This window comes from Mastomys coucha, unplaced genomic scaffold (assembly GCF_008632895.1).
Source record: "Mastomys coucha isolate ucsf_1 unplaced genomic scaffold, UCSF_Mcou_1 pScaffold9, whole genome shotgun sequence".
Lineage (NCBI taxonomy): Eukaryota > Metazoa > Chordata > Mammalia > Rodentia > Muridae > Mastomys > Mastomys coucha.
Window position 1 is genome coordinate 56594927 of NW_022196915.1, and position 17521 is coordinate 56612447.

At 50.5% G+C, this 17521-nt stretch overlaps 1 protein-coding gene across 1 annotated transcript in view; it reads left to right on the forward strand.

Annotated features, from left to right (window-relative positions):
* Bin3 (bridging integrator 3) overlaps window positions 1-17521 on the forward strand; it is a 38040-nt gene that overhangs the window by 15108 nt on the left and 5411 nt on the right. Inside the window, exons 2-6 of the mRNA XM_031362856.1 lie at window positions 3303-3351; window positions 9003-9043; window positions 9398-9459; window positions 13922-14058; window positions 14560-14600. Coding sequence (XP_031218716.1) covers window positions 3303-3351; window positions 9003-9043; window positions 9398-9459; window positions 13922-14058; window positions 14560-14600 — 330 coding nt within the window. The remainder of the gene's footprint in view (window positions 1-3302; window positions 3352-9002; window positions 9044-9397; window positions 9460-13921; window positions 14059-14559; window positions 14601-17521) is intronic.

A 17521-nucleotide genomic window follows, 5' to 3' on the forward strand; every position in this document is an offset into this window, starting at 1 on the left:
GGCCTCGAACTCAGAAATCCACCTGTCTCTGCCTCCCAAGTGCTGGGATCAAAGGCGTGTGCCACCACTGCCCAGCCATCTCACCCTTCTCTTGATGCCTCATTTCCCTGGGTGATCCAAGTAGTGCTGACTACTTAAATTTGGGACAGGAAATAAGGAGTATAAACTCAGAGAAAGTAGGAAATGGCCATGTGGCTCAAGTTGGCTCCTGGTGAGCCTGGAGTGTCTTATATTAAAGAAGGTACGACTTAACTCAGGCATGTGCCCGTGCACTGATGCGAATATGTCTGAAGGTCACATGAGCCAGCTGTGATGCTCAGTGGCCCAACTGAAGCAGTTTTGAGTGTCAAAATAAAGCAGTATTGGATTGTGAGCCAGAGTATAAAATATCCATGTGCTCACACTGATATGAATGATGGCCTAAATAAGTAAAATAAATAGTGACTCCCTAGTGGAAAGGAGGAGGGGAGGGACTACAGTGGGGGAACTTTTGAAGCACTGCCTGTGGCTCAGTGGGGGCAGCAGGGGTGTGTCATGTCTGCAGTATATCCGTGAGGAGACGTGACAAGAATGAGGTTTTTGTTGTTGTTGTTTTAAATATTTATTTTTACTTATGTGTCTGTTGAATGTATGGCACGTGTATGTAGGTGCCCTGGAGCTGGAGTTGTAAGTGGCTGTGAGCTGCCCCATGTGCTTGATGGGAACTGAACTCTGATCCTCTGAAAGAGCAACCAGTACTCTTAACCCACTGAGCCATCTCTCTAGCCGTCAAATCCCAAAGGGTGTGAGGAGTCAGTCTAACTATAAGCCGTCTGACCAGTGCCCATTAAAACCGTCAGTGTCATCAAGGCAGGGAAGTCTGACACTATCACCAAGAGGCACTTAGGAACCAAATGTAGTGTGGTAGACTGCATGAGTTCCTGCAGACTTGGAAGAGAAAACTAAGGCAATCTGAATAAACCACAGGTTTTGTTATGTCATTCCAAGTTTATTAATCATGACTAGTGGACCATACTAATGTAAGATGTTCATAAGCGGAAACGGGGCAGGGAGGCATAGTAATTATGATACTTCACAATTTTCTGAAAATCTAGAATAAAATGTTTATTTTACTTAAAAGGTGTTGTAGCAGGTAGACATGGCTTTGGAGCAAGCAAGTTGAAAAATCGTGCAGACAGTCTGATAAAATCCTGGCCGCCTGCATGGAACCGGTTTCCCTTTGTGCTGAAACACAGCTCCACACGTGCTCACCTTCATTTTCAGGGTCTCAGCCATTAGCTGCCCCCCCCCCCGATCCCACAGACCCTAGGCAGCAAGTACCTAGACCAGCTCTTGAGAAGGACCCCCCAAGTGAGTGTCGGAGAGAAGTCAGGAGCCCTGGGGAAGTGGCACAGTGACCCTAGACCTGTCTTCCACTCGTTGATGATGTTTCCTTCCTGCTGAGTGATAGAGAGGGTCAAAGTGGCAAAACTCCCTCACTCCCAGCTGCTCTAAAAGGCCTGTGATTCCAAGCTGAGCTTTAGCAAGGCCGTGGCCCTGTAGGCAACATCCACCAATGTTAGCTTCCTTGGCTATATAGTATGTCATTCCAAACTGAGACTGCTCTGAGGAGCCTTCAGGATCCTCAGCCCACTCCCCACATTCTTGGCATGCACATTTTTTTGTAAGTGAGCAAGAGGACCATCTCATCCCACTTGCTTCATAGTTAAAGAAACTGGATTTCAGAGAGACTTGCTTTTTCAATGAATGGCCAAACCAGTGAGGCAGAGACTGGGTCTGCTTCCTGGTTAGAGCTTGTCCCACTACAGTGTCCTTCCTAGAGAATCCGAGTATGATGTATGGTCCCGGTACCCTAGCTGCCTCCAGAGTGTTCCTCGGGGGTTCGAGTTCATCAGTCATCAACTTCAGTCTCCAATCTTAAGGAAAGCATTATGGGGACTGGGACAGAAAACCCAGCTCCCCCTGGGCCTTTTCCTCTTCAGGCCTGAGAAAGAAGCAACAGCTTCCCCCTTTTTTCCCTTTTCAGTTTCACAGCATACCTTTTTCCATCTGACGATGACACAGCTCAAGACACCTTGTTTTCAGCCAGCCCCCAAAGGGTTAACTCTCCCAAATTATGGGGCTGGGTTAACAATAAACAGGATGTCCTCCAGAAATTAAATTTAAACCGCTGTGACTCAGGCCTGCCCATCCCCTCAACCAGATTGCTGTCTGGGGGTTATTATCGGTGGTTAATTATACTGTTGGGGTTAGCACAGTGTTGGTCAGCTTGGGCCAGGTGGAGGCGGGTGCTGGAGAATGGCTAAAGGAAAGGATGGGAGTGGAGCCTAAGGGTTGGTGATAACAACATTGGCACATTGGTCTGTCAGAGGCGGGTATTGAGAGGCTGGCTTTGGGCTTCTTCCCAGAGCTGGTCTCTAGATTCACTTCCCACCTGGAGACAGGAAAGGTAGGAGAGACACATTACCATTTCTGTTCCCGCACAGTTCTGAACTGTGTTAAATACTCACCCCTGGCCAACAGCATGGACTAACAGGGTCCACATTGTCAGGACCTGAAAGACATCTTTCAATTGCCTGTGTCAATCCACTCACTCCTGAGAGCTAGAAAGGGTCCAGGGGTAGCTTGGGCCTTCTGGCAGCCTGCCAAAGCAGATGGAAGCTGTGCTATGGCTCCCCTTCTGAGCCCTACCCCCAAGATCTTCTGTTAGGTCCACCTACTTCCAGAGGAGCATGGCAACCTGGTGAACAAGCTTCTTAGCAAGTTCAAGGCAGGCTTAGGCAGAGATTCTTTACCAAGTAAGCCACATTTGATCTCATCTGTTTTTAACTAGTCATAAATGTTCCTTAGTATGTGATCTCCCCTTAGCATGCCCAGAAACCTCACAAGATACATTGTAGCCCCTATGGGGAAACTGAGTACTTCTTATAGAGGATGAGGGATGTTGGAGTTGTTTTCAAGGATGTGATTTTAGGATGTGTTTTTAAGAATAGGGAGCCATGTTTCACACTTAGTAGTTCCTCAGACAAGATTTACAGATCCTCAAGGTGTCTCTCTTCCCCCGCTTTTCCCATGTGTTTAAGTGACAGACCATTAATAGGAATGATGCCTTCAGTAGGCAGGAGTGGCCAAGAGCCTGCATGGCACATGATCTGTCCCAGAACCCAACTGGGTGCCATTGGATCACATGTGCTCAGTCCATGAGGACTAGGGGACCAAGTGCTGATCCCCTCTGTGCATCCACTCCTACAGTCCAGCTTACCTCAAGTCTCACAGCATGTCTTTGTCTCTTCCTCTTACAGGATTCCATTTAAGATCGGGCAGCCCAAGAAACAGATTGTTTCCAAAACAGTGAGTAACCTAGTTCTTATGCCCTGAGACTCAATTGTGCCCCCCAGGACCTGTGTATGGAACCTCAGCCTTCTGGTCTTCCCGCTCAGGACTGCAGATTGTGCATAGTAGACAAGTGCCCTGTCCATGAGCTACCTGCCCCAGGCAGAACCTGAGCATTGACAGTGCACATGTGGGAGCTGGAAGGTCAGAACCCTGAGCCTTATTCCCAGCCACTGGTTGTAGAACCTGGGGTTCACAGGGGCTTCCTGTCCTGGGTCCTGGTGGTTGCTTCCCCAACTTGGACAGCTGTAGGTCCTCTCCATCCAAGCAGTCCTGTCCTGGGCGAGCTCTGGAGCATATGCATATACACACCTCCCCTTGACCACAATACCTCACGATAGCACCAAAGCCCTTGTTCTTTTTTTTGTTTTTGGTTTTGGTTTTTTGTTTGTTTGTTTGTTTTTTGTTTTTTTGAGACAGGTTTTCTCTGTGTAGCCCTGGCTGTATTAAAACTCACTCCATAGACCAGGCTGGCCTTGAACTCAGAAATCCACCTGCCTCTGCCTCCCAAGTGCTGGGATTAAAGGCGTGCGCCACCACTGCCTGGTTCCAAAGGCCTTTCTTTCTGGCCACTTCAACAACCTAAAAGACCTGGCAGGTTCTCCAGGTGGCCCACTTCTTTTTGTCTGCACAGACAGGTTAGTCTCTGCCATGATCCATTCACTCTGCAATGGTAACACCTGTGAACCCATGCTATTTATTGCTGTTTTATGTCTGACATGGGAGAGGAAGAACTGCAGATCCCAGAACATGAGAGCTAGTAGCCCATGGGCCTCACCATCTGGTTTTTCCATAGTGTGGTGGAGATGTTGTTAGATCTGACAGTCCTCTCCTGGAGAGCTGGAGTCAGCACGTGCTCTGTGGCTCTGCTCACTCTGCCATCTTTGCTTTGTGCTATTCCCACTCTGTAGCCTCCTCAGCTCCTCACACACAAACGAGGCTTCAGGTTTTAACAGGAGTGATCCTGCATGTGAAGACCAAACTCCATGGTGACAGCTCAAGTTCCAGCTCTGTCTGCGCAGCAGAGGCCCCCGTACCCATCCCCTGAGGTCCTTGTCTCCCCCCTTCTCTCCTTGGCTCAGCCGCCAGAGCTAGAGGGAAGATCCTGTTTTGGCTTGGCAGGAAGTTCAGCACATCTGACCAGTGTCTCCATCTTCAGGAAGTCCAGAGTGAGGTCACAGGAAAGAAGCTGGGCTCAACTTAAAAGAGTCACCCTTGGCCTCATGCGATGGCAGGTTCTAACAGACTCAGTGTCGCCTCCACAGCTGACCATCTGTGGAGCCTCTCTGCTAAGACCCAGAAAGTCTGGGTCTTCAAATGCTGGACTCTAAGAAGTGGGAGGGTGTGGCTTTAAGCCTCCAGAGAGTAATCTCAGCAGATCCAAAAGAAAAGTGGTTTTTGAAAAGGGTCTTTTCCCCCTTTGTTCACAACCACGAACAAGAAGACAGAAATCCCTCCCTCCACCATGACTTTCATCTTTCCTCAATGGGGCTTTGATCCTACAGAGCAGGACGGACTACAGTGTACTTTCCAGCTCCTTGCCAGAGTCTGTTAGTGGAAAGGTCTTGGTTCCTGGGGGTATTTTTTTTTTAGAGAAGGAAATATTTATTTTGGCTTATGGTCCCAGGGGTCTCAATCCATCATGGTAGGGGTTCCTAAATCCTTTACTTTAAGGAGGAGCAGAGATTTCCAGGGAAGATCGAATCTCCCCACACCTCAACCCTGCCCCATGGCTTCCCTTGTCCCCTCCCTACACGCCTGTCTAAGTCCTTGCTGGGGACTTGTCATTCTTTAATCTGTGGTGTCCCTTCCCCCCAAATTGAGCAAGCATGCAGTCGTTGTTAAGGAGCCAGGTAAGAGACTGACTTCCTGAACTCCTGCTGGGCTCTGCCTCTGTTAGCTGAGACTCTTGGCACATGCCTTAGCCTCTTCGAGCCTTAGTTTAAGGTAAGGCTAACCCTAGTGCCTTTGTCACACACATGAAAAGTCACACACCAACCGGTGTATATCGGTCACTTAGTCCATGTCTGCTCTTTAAGAAGCCCCCATTGACAGCTGGTTTGGCTTCCTCCAAAGCCATCAAGGACTCAGCCTGTCCCAGCAGCTCCATCCCTCAGTTCAGTGGAGTTGTAGGCTAGGCCTTTGATCTTTCACAGCAGAAAAGCTGGGGGGTGGCTTAGAATGGAGTTTTTGTCTGCGCAACCTGTTCCCTTCAGTTCCCTGGGGGTGTGTAAGCATAGGGAGCAGGACCCTGCCTTTTGTGGATGGATTCTTGCTCACCTCTCCACCCCTAACACAGGCCTGGGCTATGCAGATGTCTCCAGATCTCTGACAGCTGTCCCTGGACACTGGTGACATACTCCGGGATAGGAACAGATGTGGCTGCCCAGGTTATTGAAAGTCATAGCAGCCATGTCATGGGGAATAAATGTTCATGCTATGTTCATGGATTTTCAGGAGGCTTTTGGCCCAGGATGCTCAGTTTCCAGCCACAAAAGAAACCATTGTCTCTGCTCCCACTGCTTGCCTGTGCTCAGGTTACCAACATGCACTCTGTGATTGTTGAGGCTGTGGCAGGGATGCTGTGTTCTCTGCAGGGGCTTGACCATTAGCACTGGGACCAGGACCACAGCTTCCACCTCCTGACCCAATTTTTGTCATTTCCCTCTGGAACCTCAGAGCATCTTAACATGGAGAGAGGACATAGACATAGACATAGAAACATACATCATATCACATACAGACACACATACATATACCACCCCCCCATATATATATATATATATATATATAGGCACACATACACACTCACCACACATGCGTATACACATACCACACACATATATACACATACCACATGCACCTGTTTATATATCACTTGCACACATATACCAACATACACACACACACACACACACACACACACACACACACACACACACACACACACGGTTTCCCATGCCCTCCAAGCAAGGGTTCCCTAGGTCTTGTTTACATAGGAAAACACAAGCCTAGGTTCCTAACTAGGTAGATTCCTTAAAAAACCAGGGCAAAGACAAGTGGCCATGTTGACCCTCTCCAACAGAAGTAAATGTCAGATTTTGGCCTCTCTAATCTTCCTTAGCCCTGGAGCATACTGAAGTGGAGGTGCAGTCCACCTTTGTATGGTGGCTCTCAGAATGCTTTCTCTGCCTCACTTGACCCGACACACCTTAGCCCTGGCATCAGAGCCCCAGCCTTGCCTGCGGCCTCCTTTTCCCCTTTACCAGGAATTTGGGTTTGGAAGGAATTGAGTTTGTTCACTCACTTGGCAAACACTAAACTCATGCTGGGCAGGCTGGCCTAGGCATTGCCCTTGCACTCTGGGCTCAGGAGAATGTAGGGAACTTCATCTGGAGCTTGATTCTCCCCATCCTGCCTCCAGCAGCCTGGCCCAGCCCAGTCCCCTGACAGTGCGCGCACATGTGTTTACACTTGCATTGTTGACTGGCCTCCAGTTGCCTTTTGGCAAAGGCATCAAGCATTCAGAACTGTTCAGATCTTTTCCACTTGGCCCTTTCCCTCAGAAGACATGTACCTTGGAATGTGCCTTCAATGGGTCTCTTTATTCTATCAGCCATCATCTGAGGGCCTGGAATTCTGGTCCTACCCCCAAGTGGCTCTGTCTTCTGGGGAGAAAGATGTGGGACCCTCGACCATGGCTCCTGGAAGCAGGGGGATTGGTGTTTCCAAGTTCCTGTGAGGCAGCCTTGAATGGCATCAAGCAGGAGCATGTGCCCACCCCAGGATGAGACTGTGAGCTTCTCCTCCCCCAGATCAACTCTACCTGGCTGGGAGCTCGAAGGCCCCTCTGTACAAGTCCAAGCAGTCCCCAGCCAGGCAGACCAGGTGATCTCTGACATCCCACACACATCAGCACACTCAGGCATTGCAAAAGAGAAGGCTGGGAGCCAAAGGCAGCAGCACAGGGGCTCAACCCCTCCCACCCAGAGGAGTAAGCACATAGGTGTGTCTCCGGAGAGTGTGATTTGGCCCAAGAAATACGTAGTTTTCCTTTTGTCCTTTTGGAAATAAATGCGACACTCAGCAGCCACATCCTCTGGGTTATGAAGGCCACAGCACCATGATCCTGCCTAGCATGAGGTTCTCTATTTAGCTACATCAGGGCTTACATGCCTGTCATTTCCCATGTACTCTGGCTGCCACTCTTTACGTCCCTGTCTGCATCTCCAGGCTGCTGTGGCCCTCCAGAACCCAGCAATCAGGAAAGGAGCATGGATGTACACTCTGAAGTCACTGCTGTGGGCTGGGTACCTGGCCATTGTTACCTTCCCTTAAGGAGCAATGACCAAGGGAAATCACTCTGCTCAAAGATCGTAGAAGCTATTAATGGAAGACCTTGCTCTCCCTGCCTTTGTCCACTCCTCTCGACTGCCTTCCTGCACCATGTGCTGGAGGAATAACTAGGCTAGTCCAACCTTTTGAAGGCACTGTCATCTTAAGTGTTCACTTTCAAGACCACACAATTAAGTTACTGCTTCCCCCCTAAAAAGTGTAAGTCAGTATGATGGTTTGGTGGATAAGAACGCTTACTATGGAGGCTTGACAACCTGTGATCACCAAACCCACAGTGGACCGAGTTCCTGAAAGTTGTTCTCTGTCCTCCATAGATATGCCTGTCCTTGCAGATACATCATAAATATAATAATGATAGTAATAATAAATTAATTTTTTTAAAAGATTTATTTATTATTATACATAAGTACACTGTTGCTGTCTTCAGACGCACCAGAAGAGGGCGTCAGATCTCATGTCAGGTGGTTGTGAGCCACCATGTGGTTGCTGGGATTTGAACTCAGGACCTTTGGAAGAACATTTGGTGCTCTTACCAGCTGAGCCATCTCGCCAGCCCAATAAATTAATTTTTAATTACAAAAATATTTCATGATTTCATAAACTTACAATTCTGTGTTACACTATATTCATAGCTATCCTTGCATGCAGGCCCTGGAAGTGTTGAATGGCCCTGGAAGTGCATACCTTGAAGGCTCAGGTGCAGGGACCCCTCATTCTATAGCAAGCTCCCACCAGATATCCCATACAAGATCTTTTTTGTTGTACCCCAGACCCCACAGCAGAAGAATAGGGCCTGTGAGGAAGCTGTGGCTGAGAAGGAAAGTCACTGGCTCAGGCCTCACGGCTAGCCTATGGCAGAACCCGCCTACTTCAGACCTGCCTCTTCCTTGGTGCCCAGCTGACTCCTAGGTGGGGTCCCGTCCTGTCAGATCACCTTGGCTGCCTCCAGAGTTGGGATGAGGCAGAGCACTAAGCAGGGCCTCATTCTGGAATGACAGAGCCGAGGCACAATCGCTGAGACTTGCCAACTTGCCTGGTTGGCCCCTCTGGAGGGAGAGGCCTTCTCCCTAAGTCAAACACTTCATTAGTTTGGGAACACAGGGACACTGTTGTTAACGATCTGCTGGAGCGTGTAGGGACTGGACAACGCTGTTGCTGCAGGCTGGGGGAGGGTGTGGAGAGTTTCAGTAAGCGGGGAGATTTTCCACCATGTTGTCATTTCCCCACTGACTGAGCTATCGCTTGTCTTACAGGTGGAGAGAGACTTTGAAAGGGAGTATGGAAAACTGCAGCAGTGAGTGTCTGACTCCAGGAAAGGGAGATGGGAGATAGCTGGGGGCCTGCTAACTGTCCCTGTCCTGCCTCCTCCTGGCCAGCTCAGGCTCATTCAGGGAGCCTTTCCTGTGCCCTTTGTCCATTTACAGTTAGGAACCCAAGACAACTCTAAAAGGTGACTGGCCATTACTGCACAGTGTCTGGGTGATTGAGCTCCTGCAGAGCCTGAGGTGGCACAGAGGTCTGTGGCAGGCCTCTGTTGCACGAGAGGGGCTTTCCTCCCTGCTGGGCTTCCCTGAGGCAGAGAGGAGGTTAGGCCTGAGTGCTGGAGGGTGAGTGTCCATCCCTCCAACCCACCACCCCTCGCTTTCAGGCTGGAAGAGCAGACCAAGCGCCTGCAGAAGGACATGAAGAAAAGCACTGATGCCGACCTGGGTGAGTGGCCCTCCTCATGCCCATCAAGGCAGCAAAAGACATAAGATGCTCTGCTCCTCAGACCCACAAGGGCTAACTCAGAAGCCACTGTGCTCAGAGAACACCAAGTGCTGTCCCTAAGAGGAGGCCTGGATCATTTCTCTCTGATCAGATCACCACCTCCCACAGGGTCCTGCCACTCTCCAGCTTAGTCGGACAGGAAAACAGATGCTCCCAGGTTCCTGTCAGGATAGTAGTGCAGCCAGCAGAAGCCTCTGTTTTGAGGGCCTTTTTTGCATTAGGGTCAAGGCCAGAGAAAAAAGACAGCATGGCCTTCCGGGCAGAAGTCAGCAACACGGCTTCCCCATGGCAACAGCAGCCGAAGGGGCTATGCGGCTGAGCAAGAGAGTCAGTTAAAGTAAAGCCAGGAAAACCTCAGGATCATTCTGTCATTACTGAGGACACAGTGGTGAGGAACCAGCAGGTGCCAGCAAACAGCCAGGGCTAAGGAGACCTCTTGGCTGAAGGGACTTGTTCAGGAGGAACTAGACCCAGGGGCCCAGTGTTTGAGGCAGCTCAAGTCAGAGAGCACCAAGAGGCTGTGTCACTGAGTGACAGAGAACAGAAGAGAACGTTCCCATACTGTCCCCACCAAGCACTGCCCTTTAACCTCACTGTGCTTTGTCTGAAAAGCAACCACATTTGCTGGCCCTCAGCCCTGTGGCTTGCTGTGATGGTAAAGTTGTGTGAAAAGCCCCAGAGCAGCATGGTCGCCAGCATGCTTCTAGTAAGAGCAGCAGTACTGCCACCAACATCTGCAGCAGAGGGAGCTACACCAAGGCACCTGCCAAAAGGACCTTGACAGCTTCTCCATAGATTCCAGAGAGAGGGATGTATCCACACGACTCGAGAGAGACAGGTTTGACCAGGGCGAAGCACCATCTCTCATCTGACAAAAGCTGATTGAGAAGCAGCTTGTTCCAGGCACACATCTCAGTGCTAGGGATTCAGTAGCCAGTCAAGACAGGAGTTTCCATGCTGGGAGAAAGGGCATGTAAGAAATCATGTATTACAGCACTATGCAAAGGCCAGTGCGGTGAAGGAACACAAAGGGATGGAGGGTAATGGAGTGCTGCTTTAAGTGGGGTGTACACAGAGGCCTCTCTCCGAAGGCGCCCCTGTACCTGAAGGGATGAGGGAGTGCTCTGTGTAGATGAGCCTGGAGAACATAGTCGGCAAAGGCCCTGAGGTGGAATTTGGCCTTACTCTGTGGTTGTGCTCACTGGCCCGAAGGCAGAAGTAGGCTTGAGATCCCATCTTTGGTTCCTTCAGCCACTCCACATAATGATGTCTGTGGTGGCCACCATACTTGTACAGCCTCAGAGGAATCCCACCTCGTGCTTGTGTTCTGAATTCAAGATGGCAGAGCATGTGAAATGTCCATCTTTAAAGAAGGGGCTCTCTCTGTCAGTTACCTGTCTTGGGGCAGAATGTTATTTTGGTTTTGTTTTTTAGACCTTTTTAAAATTTATTTTGTAAACTATGTGTGTGTTCATGTAGGTATGTGTGCACTTGAGTGCAGATACCCATGGTGGTCGTAAGAAAGCATCAGATCCCCTGGAGCTGGAGTTAGAGGCAATTGTGGGCCACTTTATATGGGTGCTGGGAGCTACACTTGGCGTCTTGAAGAGCAGCAAGTGTTCTTAACTGCTGAGCCATCTTTCCAGCCCACCTGCCCATGCCTTGCTGTTTTCCTGGTTACTCTAAGCTAGAAAGCAGCCAAGGGGGTCTTCACTGCAGTAAGCAGGCCCATCTCATTGTTTGACCAGCTGCCCCAGGAGTAGAATCCCAGCTTGAGTAGCACCATAGTATCCAGATGTCATCTGAAAGGTCATAGGCTGATGGGCAACACAGGGTAGGTTAGGAGTCTATTATGATTCCACTCGCCATGCAGTGAAAAGGGCCCACAGACTTGGAGTTGCCCCATTTTGCCAGGTACTAGTACTTGGCTGGTTAATTACACCTTTATTCCTTCAGTGGACACTTTGAACAGCTTCTGGTCAGAAAGAGAAACGCCTTCCCAGGAAGCAACTGCTGCCAAAGGCCTGGTGGAACTACTGTCCAGTATTCAGAAAGCCATCCCCCTTGTCTGTGCTGCTGAGCTTCCCTGCCAACCCCAAGGATATGGGATAGTCTGAACATGACTCTACCTCACTTCTGGCCCCTCTTGGCTGCCCAGTAGGCATGTCCTGAGCCAGGGGTCACGTTCGGGAACCGATCTGTTAAATGACTTTTGGGTGTGACTTCCATTGAAGGCCTTTGCATCACTCCCCACTTCCTTTCATCGGGGGAGTCACTGGGACCTGCTCTCCAGAGCTGTGGTATCAATGGAAATGGAATGCGGGATTTTGTTTCATAATGAGAAGTTTGTTGTCCAGTAACAAAATTGGGACTGAGGGGTGACTATTGAAGCCTAGGACCACTGGGTCCAGAGCAAGGAGCAGAGCACCCTTCTAAAGGGCAGCTTCTTGTAGCACACACTGTGTGCATTCAGGGTCTGGCCCATGGGTGACAGACAGCAGGGTCGCTAGAGGACTAGTGATACCAAGCCTGACTTTAGCATTCTGAGGTACAAAACAAGGCCTGGAATGTCTGTGATACATTGTGACACCAGGACACTGAGACTAGGAACATGCTGAGAGACACTGACCCAACAGTTGAGGAAAGTAAACTGTTCCTTTTCTGACCTCAGATTCTCCCACGTTCCCAGGACAGGCCCTAAAATCTCCATGGTGGACAGGCCCTAAAATCCTCTCTGGTGCTCTGAAAAGAGGATCTTCCATTTGGTAAAATGATTAGACTTGGGGAGTTTTCAGAGTGCAGGTTTTGAAGGCTTTGGAGCTTCATCTGGAAGCTGTATTAGAACTTCAGAAACACAAGAGAGGTCCAAGATCCTTAGTTTCCCAAGTTTCCTAGACTGCCAGGTCTGGGTAGTAGGCCATGTGGGCCCTGGACTCACTACGCAATCCCTGCAGGGCAGAAAGGCTGTGCCTGGTGCTGGGATCCAGGGCCACCGGTGTGCTGCATTGTCCTGGCTGTGCCCAGGGAAGTGGCCCAAGGGAGTGCAGCACCTTGACTTCCAGCGGTTCTAGCAGGAAGAAGCACGGGAATGTGAGAGTGTTAGGATAGGTGGGAAGAAAGCCTTCCACTAGCCAGTGGCTGCTTAAGGCTTTGGTTTGGTTTTTTGACTGTTTTGTTTTGTTTTGTTTCTCTTTAAATACTGGGGAAGGAATAATAATAGAAGACGTTTTCAGCTATGTCTGCAGTTCTGTGCAGACTTTTCTTTTGATTGTGTTGTTTGTAATCATTTCAGAACTGTTTCTTACAGCATTTCTGACAAGCTTACCTTTCTGGTCCCCTCACACAGTAGGCTTTCTTTGTGTGGTAACTGTAACCCCCTACCATGATAGGGACCTCTATCAGGGCCTGGGCTTCTCTCCCACAAGGCCCTTCTCCGGGAACTATCTGTTCCATTCATGGGATGGCAAGGGAAGCCCCACGTGTAATCAACTGGAGGTGGGTCTCCCTGCATCCATTCTGAGACACTTTATCAATTTAGTGTCCTTGCAACCACAGCTCTGTCACACTTGCTAATGTGATGGTTTGATGGTCAGCATTTTTTTTTCTTTCTCAGTGGTTTATACAGTAACAGTGTGCCTTAAAATCAATAGCATCTTAAAGGCTGTGACACTCAAGTAATAATAAACAAAATAAATCCCAGCCGAGTGTGTCAGTGCATGCCTGTAATGCTGCCACTGAGGAGGCTGAGATCACTAAGGCTGGAGGCCCATCTTGGCCATATAGTGAGGCCAGCCTAGACTAGAGCACCCAGTGGTGTTTGAAACAATAACAACAAGAACAAAAACATCTGTCTTGTACTGCTTCTCAGTCTTTTTGGCTAAGATCATGGGCTAAAACTTGTGTTCTGCTCTGATACTCAGACAGATGGGTTCAGAAACTGGTGTGTACCATGTTGGGCCAGGTCCTTCTCTAGGCCCTCTGCCTACTCTTCTGTGAGCAAATATGGAGTTGCTAAAAACGAGCCCCAGATCAAGAACCTCAAAGCTCCCACTGGGTCTCCATCCTCCTTGATACTGCCTGTGACTTCCAGATAGCTCACAGCACCTCAAGTATTCACCCTCTGTCCAGGTGTGATAAGTGGGCCAGCCCTAGTGTACAATAGACTAGAGAGAGTCCCAAGGAGGCAGGCAGCTCACCTGTAATACAGGTTCTTGTATTCTGGAATTATGGACTTAGCATCTTTGGAGCAGAAATGTGTCATGCAGCTTACCATTCTCCTGGTCCAGAACAACCCAGGGGTTTTGCTATCCGGTGATATAGCACTGCATGCGTAGGAGGAACACTAAGGAGACCTTCAACCCTGTCCCTCTGGGAGCTCACAGAGCCTTTAACTTCTTAACAGCCATGTCCAAATCTGCTGTGAAGATATCCCTGGACCTACTGTCTAACCCGCTGTGTGAGCAGGACCAGGACTTTCTGCACATGGTGACAGCCCTAGACACAGCCATGAAGCGGATGGATGCCTTCAACCAGGAGAAGGTGACCAGGTCTTGCTGCCAGTGGCCTATGCACCTCACCTCTTTCCCCTTGGGCCTTGCTAGATGCAGTGACCATAGGTTGGAAGTGGTACTGGGATTCAGCCTTCTAAAGCCTGATAGTCTCAAGCCCAGTTCTTCCCAAACCAACCTGATCAGATGCCAGTGTCTCCTGTGCTTAAGCAGCTATGCTCTGCAGGGCAGCTCCATCTGTTCACACTGAGCAAGGCCCTTACAAACTTTTGCCAGTAGCACTGATAGGAAATGTGTTAACCTGAAACCAAACCCAGCCCTAGGTGTGGCCCTCGGGATTCCTGGTTGGCCTCTCTGCCGCCTCTGGCAGCAGAATATGAATACTATACTGCCTGTCCCACTCCATCCCCTCTTGCCCAGCTCTCAGGGGACAGCAGAGCCACTTGGAAACCAAGGAGCATGTCTAGCAGTGTGGCCTCTGAGGAACGTCCTCTTCTAGGTAGAGTCTGAATCTGTATTTTTCTTTCGACAGGTGAACCAGATCCAAAAGACAGTGATTGAACCCCTGAAAAAGTGAGTAAAATCATCCCAGGGAAAGGGCCTCAAGGGACCTGTGGGGCAGCAGGTCAGCTAGACACTTGGGACCCAAAGAGCATGTCTTGCAGTGTGTCCACAGCTTCCCATGACAAGGAACAACAGGGACACCAGCCATACAGCCTGTCCTGTGGTGAGGCTCCTGCTTGTTCCAGGATAGCTACACTGCCTAGTCACAGTCTAGAGGCAGGGAACTGCTCATTTCTGTGGTGCCAGACACTGCTCTGGTGGTCGTTTGGCCCCTTCCCCTTTTGCCTCTGGTTGGGCCCCAGGAGGCCCAATGCTGGCTGATTTCAACTTGTAGAGATTCTGGCCAGCACTCAACAGACATGAGCAAGGCCTTTCATCTCACAGCCGGCCTGGGATGCAGCTGCCTGCAGCACTTTGTGTTGGAAACGTGGGGGTGGCCGCACATGGGGAAGGGCGCAACAGCAGCAGCCGCCGCATCCTGCTTGGGAAGGTCCCCTCACTCATGACCTGTGAGAGCAAGAAATTCTGTGAGACTCATTTTTTTTTGGTCCTGCAGGCCCTGGTCAAGGATCAGACAGGTTTGTCCTGTGGGTCCCCAGGGGAGGAGGCTGGCCCAGGCCCTGCCTTGAAGCTCTCAAGTGCTTCCTCTCTCCTGGCCTCTCCCAGCCTGCTCTGACCTAGAAAGGCTCCCAGTCTGCGCCAGCAGCTGCACTTTATTACCTCTTCCGTGGTGGTCCCTGGCAGTTGCCTTGCCAGGGCTGGGCAATGAGCCTCTGCTTCATTATCATTAAGCTGAGATCAAGCTGGAGGGAGATGAAGAAAGCAGTTTTTGAACCTACAGTCTTTGGGTGTTGGGTAGTGCTGAGTTATTCCTTCCCTGTTCAGGTCCAGGGGTGGGATTAGGAAAAGCCCTCCTAGCTTTCTCAGTGCTCCTCCTCAACACTGGACACTCAGCGCACCTGCAGCTGCCGTAAGGCCAGGCCTGACCCGTGCCCACCACCCCAGCCTCATCAGCCTAGGCTCTCGCACCTCTGCCTCTTAGAGTTCATTTCCAGACCAGGAGCCCTGGATGGGGACCTGAGAGCAGAGGAGCTGTTCATCCGGCCTGGTCTCAGAGGGAAGTGCCTCTGTACACAGGACTCTGGTGTGCCTCAGATGCAGGGGCCCAGAGGCAGCCACAGGCACCCAGAGTTGGCAGAATATGGCAGAACTGCCAGCTCAGAGAACTAGGGGGTTGACTACCTTCTCGATTTCACAACCAACGAGGCGGCATTGAAATCGGATCCCTGGCTTCTTCAGCCAAGTAGAGAGAAACCCCGGCTGCTTCCCCACCAAGCAAGCAGCCCACCACCTGCCAGGAAGGTGGGGGCGTGGCAGAGGGGGCGGCCACCATCTCCGCCATGGATCCGCTGACCTCTGTATGAGCCTCAGGCCTGGCTGCCTGGCTGGCTTCAGCAGTCCACAGCCAGCATACAATCCCCCCATGACCACATAAACCACCACTGCCTGTTCCCTCCTCCCCACTTGCTTCCTAGTGCCAGGAGAGAAGCTCCCAGGGACCCCAGCACCGGAAACAGGAAACTGCAGCTTTCCTGTCCTCTAATGAAGATCATGGCCACCCTGTCGCCCCCAGTGTCCCCCGCAAAGGGGGCTCGGTCTCTAATCCCCAAGTCTCTGGTTGTTCACATGTCGGATGGGGATGCTTTCAATTTCCCTTTCCTGGTGGGTGGAAGATCCCGGCTGTGTGGGCACAGATGAAGAATGGCAGGCATTCCCCACCAGGCCGGCTGCTCCCAGCCCACCTCCCAGCCGGCCTCTTTCCCTCCCCACTCTCTCTTCACCCCACGCTTTATTTCCCTGGGGAGCGAGCTTGGTATTCAATCCTATGCCAGGCAAGAAATGGGTGCCTCCTAGATTGGGCTTCCTGAAACCAAGATGTAGACCTAGGCCCACCACCCCACCCCATCTTTGAAAATCAGTGTGAATCAGATCTAGGCACTCATGGACTTGGAACTCGGGAAGGTGGGTCAGTTGTGCGTGCTGCCATATTGAGTAGCAGTGCCCCAGCCACTCACGCTGGCTTGAATCTCTTTCCTCTGTAGAAAGAAAGCCAAGCTGATTCCTTGGTGTGGTAGAGTTAGTACCTAAAACAGGGCTAGGTGAACTAAGTGTGCATGGAGCATGTGGATATATGATTTGAACCGGGCCAGGGAACGGAGGATGGCCCACCTCTTACCACTAATTCTCAAGGTGACAGCTGAGACTCGAAGAGGATTGGACCTTGCCACCATGCACCTTGGGAGAAGACAGTAGAACGTGTAAGCTTTGTGCTTTAGGGAAAGCTGGGCCTATGTGTCATCCTCGCCAGGAGATCAGCAGGAACTTGGGAAAGTCCAGACACAGAAGACCAGCCTGTGCCTGTCTTAACCTTCAATACCAGCATCTCAACCCTAGCTCATCCCCATGTAGAGTGGATCCTGCTATCAGGTACCTAGGAAGATCTGTCCACAGCTGAGAAGTGGGAAATAAGAAAGTGAACAGGAATTCCTTTCCCCGTCACCTTAGGATAGACAGGCAGTCTTCCTGTGAGTGACATTAATAGCCGCCTCAGATGAAAAGAACACGACACCTGTCCCTTGTCTCAGGGGCTCCCAGTCCCACGTCCAAAGCTACCCAGATTCTCCATTGTTAATATTCATCTACAGTTGCCTGAGCTACTAACAATCCTCAGATCTCGATCAAATCTTAATTCGACTGAGAAGTACTGCTATAGGAGACAAGATATAAGGAAGACCTTCGAGGTCCCAAGAGTCAGGAGCCATTAGCAGGGGCAGCAGAGTATGTTGCAGCTGCAGAAGGTAGTGGTCTTGATTAAGTAGCACTGTGTAGACACCACACTCCCCAAGACTGTAACCCCCTGGTTTGTCCCA